Consider the following 18,913-nt stretch of genomic DNA (forward strand, 5'->3'; position numbering starts at 1 on the left):
AGAACAAAAACCCATACCGAAAAATAGGTTTTCAATATCTCTCAAATTCCTTCCCTTCTCTCTCACTCTCACAGTCATGTCTTGATCTCATCCACTCTATTGTTTCCACTCTCTCGATTTTGGTTTGTAGCCAAATCAAAACCTCTATTTCTTCCCCCCTCTCTCTCATTCTTCTCCCTCACTTACTCTCTTAGTCAATATCTCCTCCCTCAATCTTTCTCCCACTCCCTCTCTCATTCTTTTTTTTTCACAAACTTATAAAATATTAATCAAATTGTATAAATGAACTAAAGGGACCAATCACTTGTACAATCAAGTTATAAATTTCTATCAAGTTGGTGTAAATTTCATAGCCAAGAGTTTCTTGTGATTTTTTTACCAAATTGGTGTAATGATTTGTTGAACCATACCAAGTTGGTCTCATATTCTTTTATACTATTTGATTAATACCATATAAGTGTGTAAAAAATAAAAAATAAAAAGAACAAGAGAAGGGGCAGGAGAAAAAACTAAGGGAGAATGATAGGAATTAAAGGAGTATGAGAAACCAATCGAGAAAGAGAATGAGAGATTGAGGGAGATAGGTAGACAAATTGAATAAGAGAAATTGATAGCGAGAATGTAAATATAGAAACAGAAAACCATTTTTACTTATTTTTAAATCACACAATCTTTTAGAAGATAGAGATGACTGTAAAAGTGATAGAGTGGGAGGGAGATTGAGAGAAAGAGGGAGGGAGGCAAGGAGCGGGAGAGAAATGAATAACTCATTTTTTTAATTTTCAATTACCCAACATTAAAGGGACATTTCAATATAAGCTTTTTGTTGTGTCCAATATGGATTAAGAGTCCTATGTTGGCAACAACCACTTAAACCTCCGATGACATGGTGGGTGTTTCTATAATTTGAAATGTAGAGTCAATTGTTAGAGTTTTGTTGGTTTTTGCACCAAACTGTAGCCTAATATACATCTGGCACTAATTATAATTTTCCCTAATTTAAAACTAATCCAAAAGCAAAGATATTTTGTTATCTAGATGGTAGGTCAATGATGCAATTTTTCAAAGAAATCCATGATATCATAATTGAATAATAAATATTTTAAAAAATATAGAACACAAAAAATGAAAATGTACAAAATTTTGTTGAAAACTTTTGAGAACATTTCTAATGTTATATATATTCATCATATTAAATAAGAAATAATTGTTAAAATAAACACTATTTTTATTTATGATATAAATGGAATACAAAATTTAATAACAACAACAACAACAACAACAATAATAATAATAATAATAAGAATAAGAATTGTTATTTGCTAGAAGCATTTAAGTTTATTTTTAATCTTATTGTTACTTTTGTTAATTTTCAATTTCTATCTTAACTTTGATATATATAAAATCCAATTAATTAATATGAAGAAAAAATTTTCACGTGCAACATATGTGCTTATTTACTAGTATATGTTGTTGAGTTGGGTCGATTTCTAGTTATTGGGCCCTGTTATTTAATTCTTAATTTTAAGTTGTTAAGTTATTAAGTTGTTGGGCTTTAGGCCCATTAGTTTATGTTTTTAAGTTGAAAATGTTCAGCTATTTAAGTAGCCGTCCTACTAACGGCATTGTTGTAATCTCTTATTCTTTTAAGTTGAGTATATAATACAAAGAGGGGTTGGTGGCCAGAACTAATTCAATTCCGGTTGACATTTTACTCATTTTCTTCTCTACTACTAAAACTCTTCGTCTTCTTCTTTCTCTTCACAATGAATTTATCTAAAACTGCAATTAGTGATTTCTACTTTGTATCATAGTAAGCCAAAGGCTCCTTGAGCTATTCTATCATGCAACCCTAGATCGGCTAACTGCATGGTGATTTAAGAGGCTGATCGAAGATCTCAGGTAAGCCTAGTTTTTGGAGTTTTTGCTGGATCTGTTTTGCCCTGTAGCTGGTATAGGGTTTTTCATCAAAATCAGGAAAAACTAGAGAAAGGGGAAGAGTCTTGTTTCTGTTGGACTCTTCAATTTTGACTTAGGAAGTGGTGCCCTACTTTTTTAGAGAGAGTGGCTGCATCTTTTCTATCTTTTCTCATCCCATAGAAAAGAAATCTTTTGTGAGAGGGCCATCTAAGGCACCGAAAGGGTGTCGTTGGTACAAAAAGTGATGTATTTGATATTTTTGCATATTATAGTAACCTTCTACCCCTTTTTGATAACTATGGAGGGTAATAGAGTTGAAAACAAGCCCGAGGGTGAAATGGGACCAGTGGGAGGAGGTGTTAGTAACCTTTTTGGGGCTGAAATTATTACTACAGTTAAGTTGGATGATTGAAATTATTTAGAATTGTCACAATCTGCAAAGATGACCATTGTTGCTTGTGAGAAGTTATGGTATATCATTGGTTAAGAAGTGAAACCCGAAACTAATAGCTCCCGATGGGTACATGAAAACTATATGGTGATGACTTGGCTATGTAATTCGATGATGCCCCATATAAGTAAAATTTTTTTTGGGTAAATACAATTAAGGAAATATGGGATGGGGTTGCAGAAACCTATTCATAGAGGGAGAATGTTGCTAGGACTTATCAGTTAAGAAATTGGATTATTGCTATAAGGTAAGGAGATAGACATATTGTTGTTTATTTAAGTAGCTACCCTATTAAGGGCATTCTTGTAATCTCTTATTTTTTTAAATTGAGTATATAATACAAAGATGGGTTGGCGGGCAGAATTAATTCAATTCTGGTTGACATCCTACTCATTTTCTTCTCTACTGCTGAAACTCTTCATCTTCTTCTTCTTTATCTTCACAAGAAATTTATCTAAAACTGCAATAAGTGATTTCTACTTATGTAAAATATCTAGTTGAGTTTACTTCATATTTATCCTATATGGAGGAATCCAAACTGTCCATCTAATTTCAAATTTCTTATTAGCGAGTTGTGTTTACTAATGTTATGATTCCATGCGAACCTTATACAAATGGTTTAATAGAAAAATGTTTTGGGCACGCTACATCTATGCAATTTATTTTGATACAAGTATATCATTGATGATTTAATTTGATATGGGCACACCATGGATGGTTTAATTTGATGTTGAGCCGTATCAAGTTAGGTGTGAGAGATGAAGTGAGCATGATGAGGTGATGGAGACTCAACGACTTGCAAGAAACTAAAGTTTAAGGGCCCAAGGTGGTTCTTCGGGGAGGAGAACTTCGATGCTTTAGTCACTAGAGTGGAGAGGTTGTCTAGGTCAAGCTGTTAGGAACGAGTGGTATGCACAAAGATCGCATTCAGCCGAGGTCTCGGGGTAGTTTCATGCTCCTCGTTGTGGGAGGCCATGAAGAGGTTGTCATCTGCCATGTGTCCCCTCTCTGTTCAAGGTTGCCGTTGTATGCCATAACTGTTGCCATGTTTATGCCCACATGGTGTTCCAACTAAGTTGAGTTACGACCCCGTCAATAGGTAGACCCAAATTTGATTCATGGATAATTGAAATTGAATATGAATGGGTATGTCAAATCTCTCAATAAAAGCATTTATTTTCAAACATGTATACTCGCTCTAGAAAATAAAAGAGGTGTGAACTGTTTTTTTGTTACAAAAAGAAAGGTATGAGCTTCAAATCAAGGTTAGAATTGATTCGGAAATGGAAGCCTCTGATTTTTTGGTCAATGGTTTAATCATACTGGTCAAATGGTTTGACCCATAATATTTAAATATAATTATAAATATATATTGAATTATATATTTAAATAAGACAACTTTTTCTAAGATATGCCAACACTAATGTTGGTACAGATTTGGTAAAACCTAGAGGTGTAAACCGGTCGTGTCGAGTTGGGCTATGCTTGCCTCCTCTGGTATACTTCAAAAGTTCGACCCTGGGGTAAGCCTAGGTGGGCTCAGGTTGTGTCATATCGTGTCACGGGCTTGGGCTAGGCAGGGTAGATGCCATGCTTGGGTTGGGCCGAACCAGGCCAGTCTTTTTTTTACATTTTGTTTTGTTTTTTTTTTCATTTTTTTTGCTAAGTAAAGTGACAAACTTTGAGAAAAATAAAAATTTGATAAAAGAATACTTAACAAAATACAAAATAGACAACAAATTGGAAAGACATAAATATTATTTAATTTTAATTTAATACAACGGAGGAATGGAATGTTGGAAATTGAATAAAATATAAAAACTATATAATACAATTATAAATTAAAAATAAAAAACTACAATGGTATTGTTGAAAAATAACAAATAGTTTAAATAAAATTAAGAAACAAAATTTATGATAAAATAATAGGAACTAAACTAGGGTGTTTTGGGAATTCAAGTATTAGATTGGCACGTTTTGAAATTCAGGTAGCAAAGCGAGGGTAGGCCCAAAGTGTAAGGTACAAATATACAATTTAAAGACTGTTGTAATAATTTTGGATCCATGTGTCTTTTTTTTACTTTTTTACATTAAAAAAAAAGAGAATTAAAAATATAAAGCAAAGTACACATTTGACATTGAAAGAAACTCCTAAGGCAGTTTTCTTCGATAACCGAGCTAGCATTCTTACCCTTTTATTTTCCTCTTCAACCATAGGCCACCATTGTTAATCAAAGCTCAAGGGTTTTTATTTGCAAGGGTAAACCCTAAAAGCAAAAACCATCAAGGTTTTCAAGCATTAAATGAGAAATTTGGGTATTTATTTTTTTTATATTTATTGTGAAGAGTGACCATGAACCGTTGGGTTGAACCATTCAGCTCATTAATTTTTTGGACTTTTTCAACATTTATTTGGCTAAAAAAGGTCTTAGCATAATCGGACCTGAAACATTGACTGGTTCCTGGGTTAAATGGTTGGATCGTCTGATCTAATCCGCTTTTCAAAATAGTGGTTCAAGTAATAATTAACTTCACTAAAAAAACTCATATCAAGTCAAATGTAGGATTTATAAAATAAAAAATGAAATTTGATACAGGGATAAGGGATAAATAGACTAAATAGACAGACTGTACTCTATCTCACAAATCTGAAATTACAATCTTCGTAGTCTACTAGTAGCCCATATAAATAATATTTTATTCATGAATTTGACATGATTTTCATCCCACCAGGATGGGGCCATGATTTATAAGGATTGGACTGAACAATAAAAACTCCTTTTATTTAATCTATTAAATTAAATAATGAACAACCTAAATTTACAATACCGCCACCTACTTTAATACGGAGCGGTCATTCTATAGTTCTTTTTGATGGTCAATTGCTTTCCATGCGTTCAAATGTCCACGTAGGCGATCATCCACGTGCCACAACTTTGCAGTTGTGAGTTTTGAATCTCCACAATTATTACTCTTCCGAGTCTACTGTGGTGCGACTTGGAATTTTTAATCCAATGATCGCGTTATCTAAAATCTGAGACGGGATCTGCTCCTCACTCTTGGGCGTCTCACGTGCACATTCACCATGAACTAGAAACATCTCTAATGAATAATAACTTAAAATAGGAGAAATATTCTCTATGTGTGTGTGAGGCGCCCTCTGTGAGCAGCACATCCGGTAATCATACATCTACTGGTATCCCACTAAAAAAAGAAATCACACATTTACAACCGCTGCGATTGGTAGCCCTTGATTTATCATTGTGGTATTGCGGGATTGGGATTTTGTTGTTGGTGCTAATTATACTATGGTGTTTTAAAAAGCATATTATTTTTATCAAATTTAACCGAACCCACTATTCTGATTTCTGAACATTACAGAATGTATAATTTCCGGTCCCACTTAGAATACATGATTTGGATGTTCTTAACCAACAAGGAGATTGGATCCTTTTCTGATGGCCAGAGATGCAAAACAAGTGGTTCTTAAAATAGCTAGTGTACCACCAGGATCACTTTACATTTTTTAATTAGGTGCTTAATAATTGCGGACGATGATACATTTGTTATTTTACCGGAAAGTAAGGGTGGTTTTGTCATTTTACATATATGAAGAATAAATTCTAAACTGGTCCGGGTTACGGTTCCGTTCTCTCTTGATCGACCGAGAAGCAGGTGCCTCAACCAACGAAGCATAGAGGAGAAGAGGGCTCTGTTTTGTCATCCGTGTCCCTAGTCACCAAAATCCGCGCAAAATCTCAATTCCTCCAATCTTCCACTGTCGTCTATCATCGATCTAACCATTTAGGATCCTCCGATCTTTGGATCTCGCGGGAAACACCCATTTCTTTGTTTCTCCTGCCGCTCCTTCACAGCTGGGATCTTTCTAAAATATCGTTTCGTTTTCTCTCCAACCTTCAATTATAGGGTTTTGAGTTCTCAACTGTCTCTTCTGATATTCACTTCTTACTGTTTGTATTTGTTTGTTGTTTCTCGATTGTTGTGATGTTTGAACTGTGTTTTGGGGTTCGTATTTTGCCCTGATCTGCGAATTTCCGTGAAATCCGATTGGGGTCTGCCGGTTGAAAATGGCGGGGCAAGCCCAAGCACCGAACGTGGATCTATTTGATGCGTATTTTCGCAGAGCCGATTTGGATCGGGATGGGAGGATAAGTGGGGCCGAAGCCGTCGCCTTCTTTCAAGGTTCAAATTTGCCAAAGCACATCCTTGCACAGGTACCATCACACTCTTTTATTTTAGAACGCAATCTCTATTTCCATGTGTTTCTGTCCATCCACTTCTCGTTTGGTTGGAGCTTCCATTATTTTGATGTGGTTGCCTATATTGGGTGGTATGGCTTTTAGGCTTTCATTGTTGTGAATTCTGGTTATTTTCTAAGTGTCAGCGAATAGCTTCTTAGTTCATAAAAATCCCTTCACCTCCATAATAAACAAACGAACAAACAAACGGAAAGATAATTCATAATAGATTTGGGCCACTTGGATGACCGGTGTAAGTTTCTAAAACTTTCGAATTTGGCTGATAGTGGCATTTTGAATACATATTACTGTAAGAACAGAACTGTGAAATATGGAAAAAAGAACTCTAGTTGTTGCCATTTGTAACCTTAACACTGTTTTAAGTTCATGTCCGATTGGATTTTGGAACGAGTTACCTGGGATATATTGGAAGTCCGAAATGACTGTCTGTTACTTATAGTGGACAGTTTTGTCACTATTTGATGCAACGCTAGGTAGTCAACTACTTGTCACCACATTTTGTTTCTGATGTCTCGAGTATACATAGGCAAAAACATTGTGGCCTCATATCAAATTCAGAATTCAGCAGCACCCTGTTTACAGAAGAGATTGTACAGTATCACCATCCAGTCTCCAATACGTCTAAGATGACATTAAAAAGAAAGACAGTTTCTCTCATTCAAAATTACACCGCACACTTACAAGATGGTTTTGTAAGGATATAGAAATCCCTATTTATAATGATATATAGGGCACTCTTTTTCTTAAAGCACCTATCTTATTGACTAATGAATAGGGTCTGCATCTTTTGCGAAAAGTGGGATGTGACCATCAACTCCTCAGTTAAATTTTTTTGAGCTAATGTAATGAGTCATAAATTTGTTTTTTCTTTTTCTTTTTCTTTTTTTTTTTTGGTATAAAGAAGGATTACTGAGTTATTGTGACCATCTCTTTTGCTTTTCTTTTTTCTGCTACTTGTTTCCATTTCCTAAGATCTTATGATCTTATATTCTTTTTTTTTATTTTTTTAATTTTGTGGCTTCTTTTCCAAGTTTCTGCAAACATCTTGCTGCAGCTCTCTCAGTGTAAGAGACCTGTAGTAGCCCATAAACTCATCCATCTCTTCCTATGGATTGCTTTTTGCTCAGACCTAATTTAAGTGATAATCCTTCCATCTTCCCCCTTGCCTGTTAAGTATCTGTCTAACCTTCTATTAGCTCTGAAAGCCGCAAATCTATAACTGGCCATTTTTTCTATTTCTTTAGTCCACCATTGCTAATCCATAGCATATCCCTTTCTACATCAGGTAAATTACTATTAAATACATAATTAGTATAGGATTGCATAAAAAATAAAGAAATTAACAAAAATCTTGGAAAGTTGAAGTGCTGCATTGTTGATATCTTATTGGAGGTCTCCTACATTAATACACCTTGTTTTAGAGTTGTAACCATTAATTATAAAAAAAAGAGTTGTAACTGTTAAGATTTGTTATTGACTTAACCTTAGAGCATCATCAACAGGTTATAATAAGAATCATTATACTCATATTCATAATAATTTATGCTTAAAGGATGGAAAAAGATAAATAAAGCTCCAATTGCTTCAGTTTAATAGGGATGGAAAGTTTTCCAAACTGAAACATTGCAGATATTATTTCTACATCTTTTTATTGGAAGTTTTCCAAAGTTTTTACTATAAATGGTTTGACAATACCAGCTGAAATATTTATGCCTAAAAAGCTTTCCATCCCTCTTACATTAAAACAAATGGAGCCTGAAGGGAAGATTGCAAAGCAAATGTAGCTTATGATCACAAAATGGCCCAAATAAGCAATTATAGTTGAGCTGAAATCAGAAAGTTGGACTATACCTTGGGACTGTTGGGCGTTGTTGAACGGCATCTATGTGATTAGGTTTGTGGAATAAGGTGCTCTAAGGTAACATTTAACTCAAATGGTGGACTCGAAACAGATTCTTTCTTGTAGGTTGAGGGAAAGTTTTTCACAAATTTGTTTATTTAAGAACTTTCTCTCAATTTTCTGTGAAACCAAACACAGCATTATGTATTTCTACCTATTACTTAATTCTACTTTTTAATCAGCTTCTTAATTCCTTTTCCCTCTCAGGCTTGGCCACTCTTGTGTATTTATTTTAATGAAGGTGGTAGCTGCACTAGCTTGCATGATCTCAGTGAAAGTGGATTACCAATAATATTTGGCAACCCTTACCAATCTCTTGCACATAAAAAGAAACATTAGAACTTGTTTATATTAAACTGATGCCTAAATATTTGGTTTCTTTTGTTCAAGATGTTCTTTATATGCCTTTTACGCTTGATATGGTTACTGGTGTAATGGAAACTTGTGATTTTATATTTTGTTTGCAGTGTAACTCTTCTAAGATTAATATTTCATACTAAATCGAGTCTCTAATCCATTCTTGTTTCTGCAGATATGGATGCATGCAGATCAGAATCGGACTGGTTTTCTTGGTAGGGCAGAATTCTATAATGCTCTCAAATTGGTCACTGTGGCACAAAGTAAGAGAGAACTAACTCCAGATATTGTAAAAGCTGCATTGTATGGTCCAGCTGCAGCTAAGATCCCAGCACCCCAGATAAATCTTGCAGCTGCACCTGCATCCCAGTTGGGTACTACACCAGCAGTGCATTCTCCTCAGATTGGTGCAGCTGTACCTACTGCATCTCAAAACGTTGCCTTCAGAGGCCCTCAAGTTCTTCCAAATGCAAGTATGAACCAGCAGTTTTTCCCTCATCAGGACAATCAATTCATGAGGCCACGACAAGCCATGCCTGCTGCTTCTGCTTCGCTTCCTTCATCTGGTGTCACTGTTCAAGGTCAAGGGTACCAGGGTGCAGGAACTCTGGCTGGTCCACGTCTTGCAAACTCAAATGTCACACCTGATTGGCTTAGTGGGAGGATGGGTGGAGTTCCAATTGCAGCAACCTCACAAGTCCCGAGTAGGGGGGTTACTCCCTCTACAAGCCAGGGTGGATATGGATTGGCACCATCAGGGTTACCCTCTTCCATATCACCTACACCACAAGCAACCTCTGGATTGACGGCTTCAGTTGCAGCAAAACTACAAGATCAGGTCTTAACATCAATCCAAACTGCGGCTAAGGATTCTAATGCAATGGTAGTTTCTGGAAATGGCTTTGCTTCTGATTCAGGTTTTGGAGGAGATGTTTTTTCGGCAACTCCATCTCAACAGAAGAAAGATTCTTCCTTGCCTACATTTTCTGCCAGCAGTGTACCTTTGTCATCTGCCATAGTTCCTGTGTCTACAGGCCCCCAGCCATCAGTTACGAAGGGTCCACTTGAGTCTTTGCAGAGTTCATTCACAATTCAACCTGCAGGCTCTCAGCTTCATCGAGCCCAGTCACTCGGCAAACAAAATCAGAAGGTTGCACAGAGTTCTGCATTTGTTTCATCTGGCATTTCAGTTAATTCTGGGAACTCTGTTCCCAACCAGTCCCAGCCTCCATGGCCAAAGATGTCTCAATCTGATATTCAAAAATATATGAAAGTGTTTGTGGAGGTAGACACAGATAGAGATGGAAAAATCACTGGAGAGCAGGCACGCAACCTGTTTTTGAGCTGGAGATTACCAAGGGGTATATATTCTTTTGTTTTTAGCTTCATGTTTGTGTTTTATGCTTTTATATTTTTAATGATCTTAGATGATTATTGGTTCCTTTCTTCTGAGACAATATATGCATGATAAACATGATAAACATGATATTGATTTGTTTCCTGCACTTCATGTGCTTGAAATCAAAGTCCGGCACCATGTGTTTTAGAACTGGGGTAGAATTCCTTTATGAGATTCAACCATGCAATTTTATGCTTTATGTGGTATACCTTTTACAACTCACATCACATGCACAAGAGTGGATCTAGGTATTCATTTGGTTCTCCAACCTTCTGGGACCTTGTGGCCCCAATGCATTAAACAGATCACATCCGAGTCTGGGTAATACTTATCCCAACTATACGGGGTCTGTTACATGAATTCTGTTTGGTTTAGTGCCATATCCAATTTAGTTTCTTGTAAGTATGCACTATTAATCCTTCTCTTCTTCATTGTATCTACTAATTCCATAGTTTTTCCTGTTAATGTCTTTTGTAGAATGAGTCGTGCACTAATGCTATATGCAATTTTGCCCCCCCTCCCCCACCTGTTATTTTTGATTTCTGGACCACAATAAATTGTCATATGCAAGCATAATTTGCTCTACCATCAGATAATAGATGAGCATGACCTAAACTTATGGTTCTGCTATATGTCTCTGTTTCTTTTCTTTCCCTTTCCCGTGCTTCTTGCATGTAGCTAACCCCATACAGTTAGGATAGGGCTTAGATGATGATGGTAATGATTCTTGCATGTAATGTTTTTTGTTTGGATCAAAATTCATTATCATCCAACTTGGCCCTCCTTACAGTGTTAAGGAGAGCAAAAGAAAGGAATCTGAAAGAAATTAAAGTTCAAGGTGATTCAAAAATAGTTACTAGGTGGTTAAAGAATGAAGAGAAGGTAGTTGAGAAAAAGTAGACATCAGAGAGCTACAAAGAGTTATGAAGGAGCTGCGAGAAAAAAATAGAATGGGTTCCTAGGGCTGATAATGGATTGGCATGTTAATTAGCAAAGCAAGGGGTATCAAGGGATCAGTTGTATTGGGACCAAGTTGGCTAGGAATTGATGTTGTTACTTATATGGAGGTTAGCTGAGGCCAGCCTCCCCATATGGGATTCCCACTTTGTTGTACTCACATTTTCTAATTCTTATTAATAAAATTCTGCTCTGTTAATGATAAAAAAAATCCAATTACATGCCCATATGGTCTTGTGCTCACAATATGATGCACTTCATGTATTTTTTTCATGGATATTTTCTTATGCAGCTTTATGTATTTTGAACTTCATTAGCAGTTCCATATTTCCTTGATATCTTGTAGCCATGAAATGTGAAAAGGCTGTTACTATGTTCCATGATAACAATGTGCTCATGTTAATGTGTGTTCACTTCCCAGAGGTCTTAAAGCAAGTGTGGGACTTGTCAGATCAGGATAATGATAGCATGCTATCTTTGAAAGAGTTTTGCACTGCACTCTACTTGATGGAGCGTTACAGGGAAGGGCGCCCTCTGCCAGCGGCGGTTCCAAGCAATATCATGTTTGATGAAAAACTCTTGTCCATCACTGGTCAACCACCTGTGGCATTTGGACCTGCTGCTTGGGGAACTACTGCTGGTATTCTTTCATGTTGTTTTCAATTCCTCTATCATTGTTTTCCCATTATTTCTGCATTTTTATCCTTTACTTTTGATGATTAGGTTTTCAGCAACAAGGGATGCCTGGTCCACAGGCAACCAGGCCTACAGTTAGTGTCAGGCCAGCAGTGCGAGTTCCTGTCCCTCCTCAAGCTGATGACATGGTGCAGCCCAATCGGCAAAAGCCAAGAGTGCCAGAATTGGAGAAGCACCTTGTGAACCAACTCAGTAAAGAGGAACAGAGTTTATTAAACTCAAAATTCCAAGAGGCAACAGAAGCAAATAAAAAGGCATGTCTCCGCCCTTCATGTTTTACTCATTATCTTATCTATTTTCTTGATAGAGAAATACCATATTGTCTTGCTTTTTTTTTTTTTGATAAATGAAGAAATTTATTAATCACAGAACATAGGAGATACAAGTGACCCAAGAAGAGGCACGGGGTGCGACCTCTTCAGAAAAGCCAAAAGAAGATTCTTAAAAACAGTTTGAATAAGTTACAAGGTAGTCCAAAAAAGGCAGTCCCGAGAAACCCCTTGTTTGGCTAATGAATCATTCATAGCATTTGGCGATCTGCTCACCCTTTGTACACTAACGGTCATGTTGCTAGTCAGCCAATTCACTTTTTTAAGGAGGTCTCTATAACTCCAAATGGCAGAATCCGGGTTCAGGAGCCATCCCACCACCACCTGTGATTCACCTTCCACTAAAAGATGCTCCACCCCAGTCTGGTTTGCAATCTGAATCCCTTGTACAGTAGCTAGTATCTCTGCTCTTGTGGAGTCATCCACTCCCACTGACGGTCATGTTGCTAGTCAGCCAATTCACTTTTTTAAGGAGGTCTCTATAACTCCAAATGGCAGAATCCGGGTTCAGGAGCCATCCCACCACCACCTGTGATTCACCTTCAACTAAAAGATGCACCACCTCAATCTGGTTTGCAATCTGAATCCCTTGTACCGTAGCTAGTATCTCTGCTCTCGTGGAGTCACCAACTCCCACTGGTCCTGAATATAAGGAAATAATGTGGCTATCCTTAATTCCTTATTTCTTAGGACCCCTCCTATACCCAAAGGTTCTGGATTACCCTGACTACTCTCATCAAAGTTCAGCTTAATGACACTCTTTGAAGGAGGTTCCCATTCTACCATGGTGTCAATTTCTTTCCAAATTCCAAGTATCATCATCATCATCATCATGCCATATGAGGTCTTATTGTAAGGTATTCTTCCTCCTACAACAAGGGTGCTGATTGATCTCTATCACTTGCCCAATTTTGAATTTTTTTCTTTTCAATTTTAACATTGTTAGATATACAAATTTTACCTTTTGATGTTTTGATCATAGTTATCAAGGCGAAGCTTAGGTGGGCATCTAAGTGACACCTATGCGATAAAGTGCTCTTGGTGGGTCGCCTTGCCCAAATGCCTAGATATTTATATGTAAGACACCACATAATATTTTTATATTTTTATTTTATTTTATTAATAGTAATACAATAGATTTTATTAGACTAAATTATTCGTATTGTGGGTTTATAGTATTAATATTATTTATTCTTATATTAATTTCTTTTTATTATTTTCTTATTTGTTTGGGTTCAATTGACAAAAAAACTTGAAGATTTTATCAAATTGACACACAAGAACAATCAATAAGACTTCTTCTAATCTTCTTCCTAGGACCAAAACAATGCAGCCCTTATGTTTTGTATGTTTTCTTTTCTTATCTTTCTTCTCATAAATATGTTATTTTCTAACTTTTGATGTGGGGTTTATACTTATTTCATTAGGATTATAGTAATTAGTAGTTAAAGATTACTGCTTATTACTATGAATCCTAGGGAACTGCCCTAGGATATATATATATATTATTTTAAAAAACTCACCTATACCTAGGTGACTAGGCAACAAGGCGATCCCCAGTCTCCTAGCTTTACAGAGGGGCATCGATACTGTGAACCATGGGTTCAATATAGTAGTTAACAATGTTTGCATTGGTTAAACCCTAACAAAATAAGAAAATAATAAAAAGAAATTAGTATATAAACACATAAAATGAACATTCTAGTTTAATAATGTCTATTTTATAATTATAGCGTCAAAAAATTAAAAATCTAAAAGTATTTTATAACCCAATGCACAAAACTGCTAGGCGGCTGGGCAAGGCGAGCCTCCAAGGGCACCTTGTCGCCTAGGCGTCGCCTTGACAAGTATACTTGAAAACTATGGTTTTGAACTTGTTAATGGAGATGGGATACTACCCAGGCTATTCGTATATCTAGTAGTGGAGAGACACTTGTTATTAGGTAGATAAGGAATTTTATGATGGGTCCTTGGCATTTTCCATATGTTTGTTTTGATCAGCTGCAAATGCTTTGTCAATATGTAAATAGTAAGGCTAACCCCATCAATAAAGTATCGGTATTGGTATTGTATTGGACAACTCAGATATGGATTATGGATGTGGATACAAATACGCTTTGGAAACACATGGATATGGACAAAAAATATGGAAACACTAGGGAAGCACATACAAATTCCATAAATACATGAATAACACTAAATTTAACTTAAAATATCCACAAATAATGTAAATATGCATAGGAAATGTATATTTTAATGGTGTATATGAAAAGATATATTATAATGAATATAGCAGGATGCATAGATATCATACAATTTTATTGATAATGCATCAATCAAGAGTCCAAGACACATTCAAGGTTTGAATTGCCTTTAAGGGATATTGTCTGGACTCGGTGGAAAGTTTCTGTAAGGGGTGGTATATTCAAGGTTTGAGCAAAAGAGGGAAGACTTTGGCAAATGATTCCAGGAATTATGTGGTGGTTGATATGGTATTTAAGGAACTCTAGAATATTTCACAACAAAAGTAGCTAGCTAGAGGATGTATGGAGTAATGTTTTGGGCAAATTATTCTCCCGGTCTTCAGCTCAGATCAACTTAAACAGTTCGAACCATAGTTCTTTGATTTTGTACATTTTTTTGTTAATGCTGAAGGGATAGTGGCTTAGTTTCTTGTATGTTCCCTTGTTATATCCTCTACAGGGTGTTTTGTTCTCTTTTTAATGAAATTCTTTACCTCTTCTAAAAAAAAAAGAGTACAAGACACATAACATATTCACATATTATATTTTAATTATTATATCAATTATTTTCTATTTTATTATTTTTATTTTTTATATTAACAAAAAAATTAATAAAATATTAAATTCTCAAATGTAAATTAAGATATTAGTTAATAATTTATAAAAATATATAATCTCAATTTAAAATATATCAATTCTGTTAAAATTTCTAAGATACATGTCATAAGAAAATTTGTAATTACTAAAATAATTATTTCATTATTAATATTTTTGTTTCTATAATTTTTCTAAAATTAAAAACCAATTTTTGTTTTACATGTTGATTAGCAGATTTGATAGATTCTTTTTAATATTATATTCTCAAATATTTTCTAAACATTTTTTTTTTGTAAATAGTTAATATGTTGTTATTAATGTAATGTAAATTAAAATATTAATTAATAATTAAATAAATATTAATTCTAAGTACTAAAATAATTATTCTATTATTAATATTTTATTTGTACAAATTTCTTGAGATTAAAATTATCTTTTGATTTTAATGTGGATTTGATAGATTATTTATTCCATTAGTTTATAAAATATTAATTTTGAATATTATTCTTTTTAATTTTTAGTTGGAATTGTTAAACATAAATATCTATTATTATTTGGATTGCATCTAGATACTGTATTTAATAATAGTTATTTTTATTTCACTTATTAAGATAAGAAGCAAGTTGGTGTAGTGGTTCAAGGGTCGATTTGAAACTTAGGCACGCATCACACTAGGCGACCTAGGTTTGAATCGCTCCATTCTCACTTTCTAGTAGGAAGGTACAGCGTATTGGTGCATATTGGCCGATACAATGCGATACGGACCGGTGCACACCCGTATTAGCTCGATATGCATGACTGTCAAGGTACACCCCCAGTTGCTTATCTTATGCCGGTTATGGTCGATACCAATATGATACACCCTGTATAGGACATATCGTACTGATATTTCAAGACAAATAGCCAGTTCAAGGTTCAACTCAATACCAAGTCTTCCAATGTTCTAGCAGATAGCCTTGCACACGGAGTTGGTAGCAATCTTTTAGGAAGTAATAGAGGTGCTGATATTCTGCTTCCTGCTACCGTGTTATTCTTCTGAGTATAACAGTGAACTCCCCTATTACTTCCTAAAGACTGCTACCAACCCCTTGTGCAATGATATCTGCTAGAACATTGGAAGACACAAGTGCCTAATAAGCTTTAGGTTTCTATTTGCTACTTGCAGTTTGAAAATGTGGCACATATCCAATTTTCTTAGAGGCTAGATCTAGAAAACCATGTATGACTCAGCCTCAAGAATCACATCAACATTGATGAGGAAGCGTGAAGGAAAGGTGAATTCTTTGTTTATTTATAGTCATGAATAGTATTGATTATTAAGGAAAAATGATATACAAAAAATAATGAGAAAGCAATATGGGGTTATAGGAATGATTTTAATCAGATTGAATCATTGAATGGTTGACAACAAGATTGCAAATCTAAATTGCAAAGCAAATAGAAGGTTATGCCTTTGTCTTCTTTAGGCTAGCCTTTTTTTTTTTATCAGCAAAGAAGAATTTTATTTGATATTAGATTTAAAATTTTACAACTTTGTGTATGGGAATCGATCTCCCACACTATTACATGTTTCTGTCCCTCTTTACATTGCAGCCCAAAACAATTGTTTTTTCAAAGCCCCTTGTTTAGCAAGATAATCAGCTAGCCCATTTGCACTCTTTTTAACCCATTTAAATTCAGCCTCTACCTCCCTTGCGACCTTTTCCACTTCCCTTGTCACCTGTTTGAAAGTCCACGGAGTGGTTCTATTGTTTTTAGCCCAAGAGATGATCACCTTGGAGTTCCCTTCAACCTCAATATGCCTCATTCCTAGTTGCTTAGCTATCTTCAATCCTTGTAGCATTGCCATTAACTCAGCTTTTAGAGAGTTTACCATGCCAATAGGTCCAAAGAATAATGCTAATATTCTCCTATCAAAATTTCTGATCAATCCTCCAATACTTGACAGTCTCAGATTTCCAAAAGAACTTCCATCAAAATTCAGTTTGATTCTGTTACCATCTGGGGGTTTCCATTCCATCCTTACTCTCTCTTTTACTCTTGAAGATTGTGCTACTTCTATCCAGGATCTTATAATGGCCATGACTGAGAACTCTTGAAAACTATGCAAAGATCTTACCCAATGAGTTACTTTAACTTTAATTGTGTCAATTACCCCCCCCCCCCCCCCCCCCCCCCCCCCAATTGTTCTACTCTTGTCCAGGAATATTTTGTTATTCCTTTCTTCCCAAATCACCCAACAAATAGCTGCCTTTGTAGCTTTTTCCACATAACCTTCCCTCTTTTCTTTGGTTGCCTCAAAAAATCTTGGTTGAAAAGTCCCGCCACATTTTGCGGGGAAACCCATCTGTAGCCAAAGAGAAAGCAAAAGAATTCCCAATTGTGATGCACAAAGGAACAAGATAATAATAGATGTGTCAAGGTCTCACCACTTTCCTTACAAAGGGAGCACATGTGAGGAGAAAGGCAAGCAAAAGGCCTTCTTTTCTTTTGCATATCACAAGTATTAACCTTGCCAAGGAAAATTTCCCAACAGAAGGCTTGAATTTTTGGGGGGATAGGCTTACTCCAAATTTCTTTTACAGGGAAGTCCCCATCCAGGTTGTTAGGTGTGGCAAGAACACTAAAAAATGAGGAACAAGAGAAGAGACCATCTAAGGAACCTTTCCATATTCTGGAATCTTCCAAGGATGGGTCCAAATGAACTTGTCCTAATAGGTCCAACAATTGAACTAAAGAGGCACATTCATTTTCCCTGAGGCCCCTTCTAAATCCCAGATTCCAATTGACCCCATTTGGGCCAGGATCATCCTAAATGTTTACCATTTCCCCTTTGAAGTTTGACAAAGTGTATAGGTCAGGGAAGAGATCTTTAAGTGGACTATCTCCCACCCAAAGGTCTTCCCAGAAACAAACTTTATTACCCTGGCCTCACATCAGATCAAATGGAATTAAGGAATGTTGGGTAAATTTCATAAATTGCTTTCCAAGGAGAAGATGAGGAAACATGAGAGGCAACTTTTGCACTCCAACCATTTCCAACCAAACCATGAGAGGCAACTTGTGCCACAACCTTTCTCTCTCAAACGGGAATCTCCACAACCATTTTCCTAATAGAGCTGAATTCCTAAGTGAAATATTTCTTATTCCCAAACCCCCTTTATCCTTGGGCTTTCTAACTTGATCCCAATTAATCAGGTGAGTCTTCCTCTCCTCCTCTAGGTCCCAAAGGAAATCTCTCATGTATTTTTCTAACCTCTTTGCTACTCTACAGGGTACTATAAAGGTTGAGAGGAAGTAAATAGGGTGGTTTGCCAATGAGGCTCTAATCAGTGTTATCCTTCCACCTAAAGAGATATAATTCCTTATCCACAGAGCTAGCTTCCTAGCAAAATCTTTCAATGACATGCATCCAAAAACCTTCTGACCTAGGGTTCCCACCTAAAGGTAACCCCAAGTAGCTAATTGGCCAACTTCTAATCTCACACTCCAAAATCTCTGCAAATCTGTTAAGTTTCCCTTCTTCCAGATTGATCCCTACAATGCTTGTTTTGGTCCAATTTATCCTTAAATCTGTCACCCCCACAAAGTTTTCCAATAGCAGCTTTAGGTAAACCACTTCTTCCTCAGTACTTCCCTCACAAAAGAAAATTGTGTCATCTGCAAATTGAAGGTGGGTAACAACCACTTGATTTCTACCTATTCTCCACCCTCTAAACAAACCTTGGAAATCGGCTTTCGCCACCATTCTGCTTAACACCTCAGCCGCTAAAGTGAAAAGAAA

The 18,913-nt window shown here is 35.9% G+C and overlaps 1 protein-coding gene across 2 annotated transcripts in view; it reads left to right on the forward strand.

Moving 5' to 3' along the window:
• The first annotated feature begins 6,018 nt into the window (after positions 1-6,018).
• The window catches only part of LOC148849532 (uncharacterized), a 40,067-nt gene continuing 27,172 nt past the window's right edge, over positions 6,019-18,913 (forward strand). For both annotated transcript variants that reach the window (XM_088950791.1, XM_088950793.1), the window contains exons 1-4: positions 6,019-6,606; positions 9,084-10,269; positions 11,686-11,904; positions 11,988-12,214. In XM_088950791.1, coding sequence (XP_088806917.1) covers positions 6,460-6,606; positions 9,084-10,269; positions 11,686-11,904; positions 11,988-12,214 — 1,779 coding nt within the window. In that variant the 5' untranslated portion in view covers positions 6,019-6,459. The remainder of the gene's footprint in view (positions 6,607-9,083; positions 10,270-11,685; positions 11,905-11,987; positions 12,215-18,913) is intronic.

This window comes from Nelumbo lutea, chromosome 6 (assembly GCF_056320005.1).
Source record: "Nelumbo lutea isolate HS-2025 chromosome 6, American lotus-T2T, whole genome shotgun sequence".
Lineage (NCBI taxonomy): Eukaryota > Viridiplantae > Streptophyta > Magnoliopsida > Proteales > Nelumbonaceae > Nelumbo > Nelumbo lutea.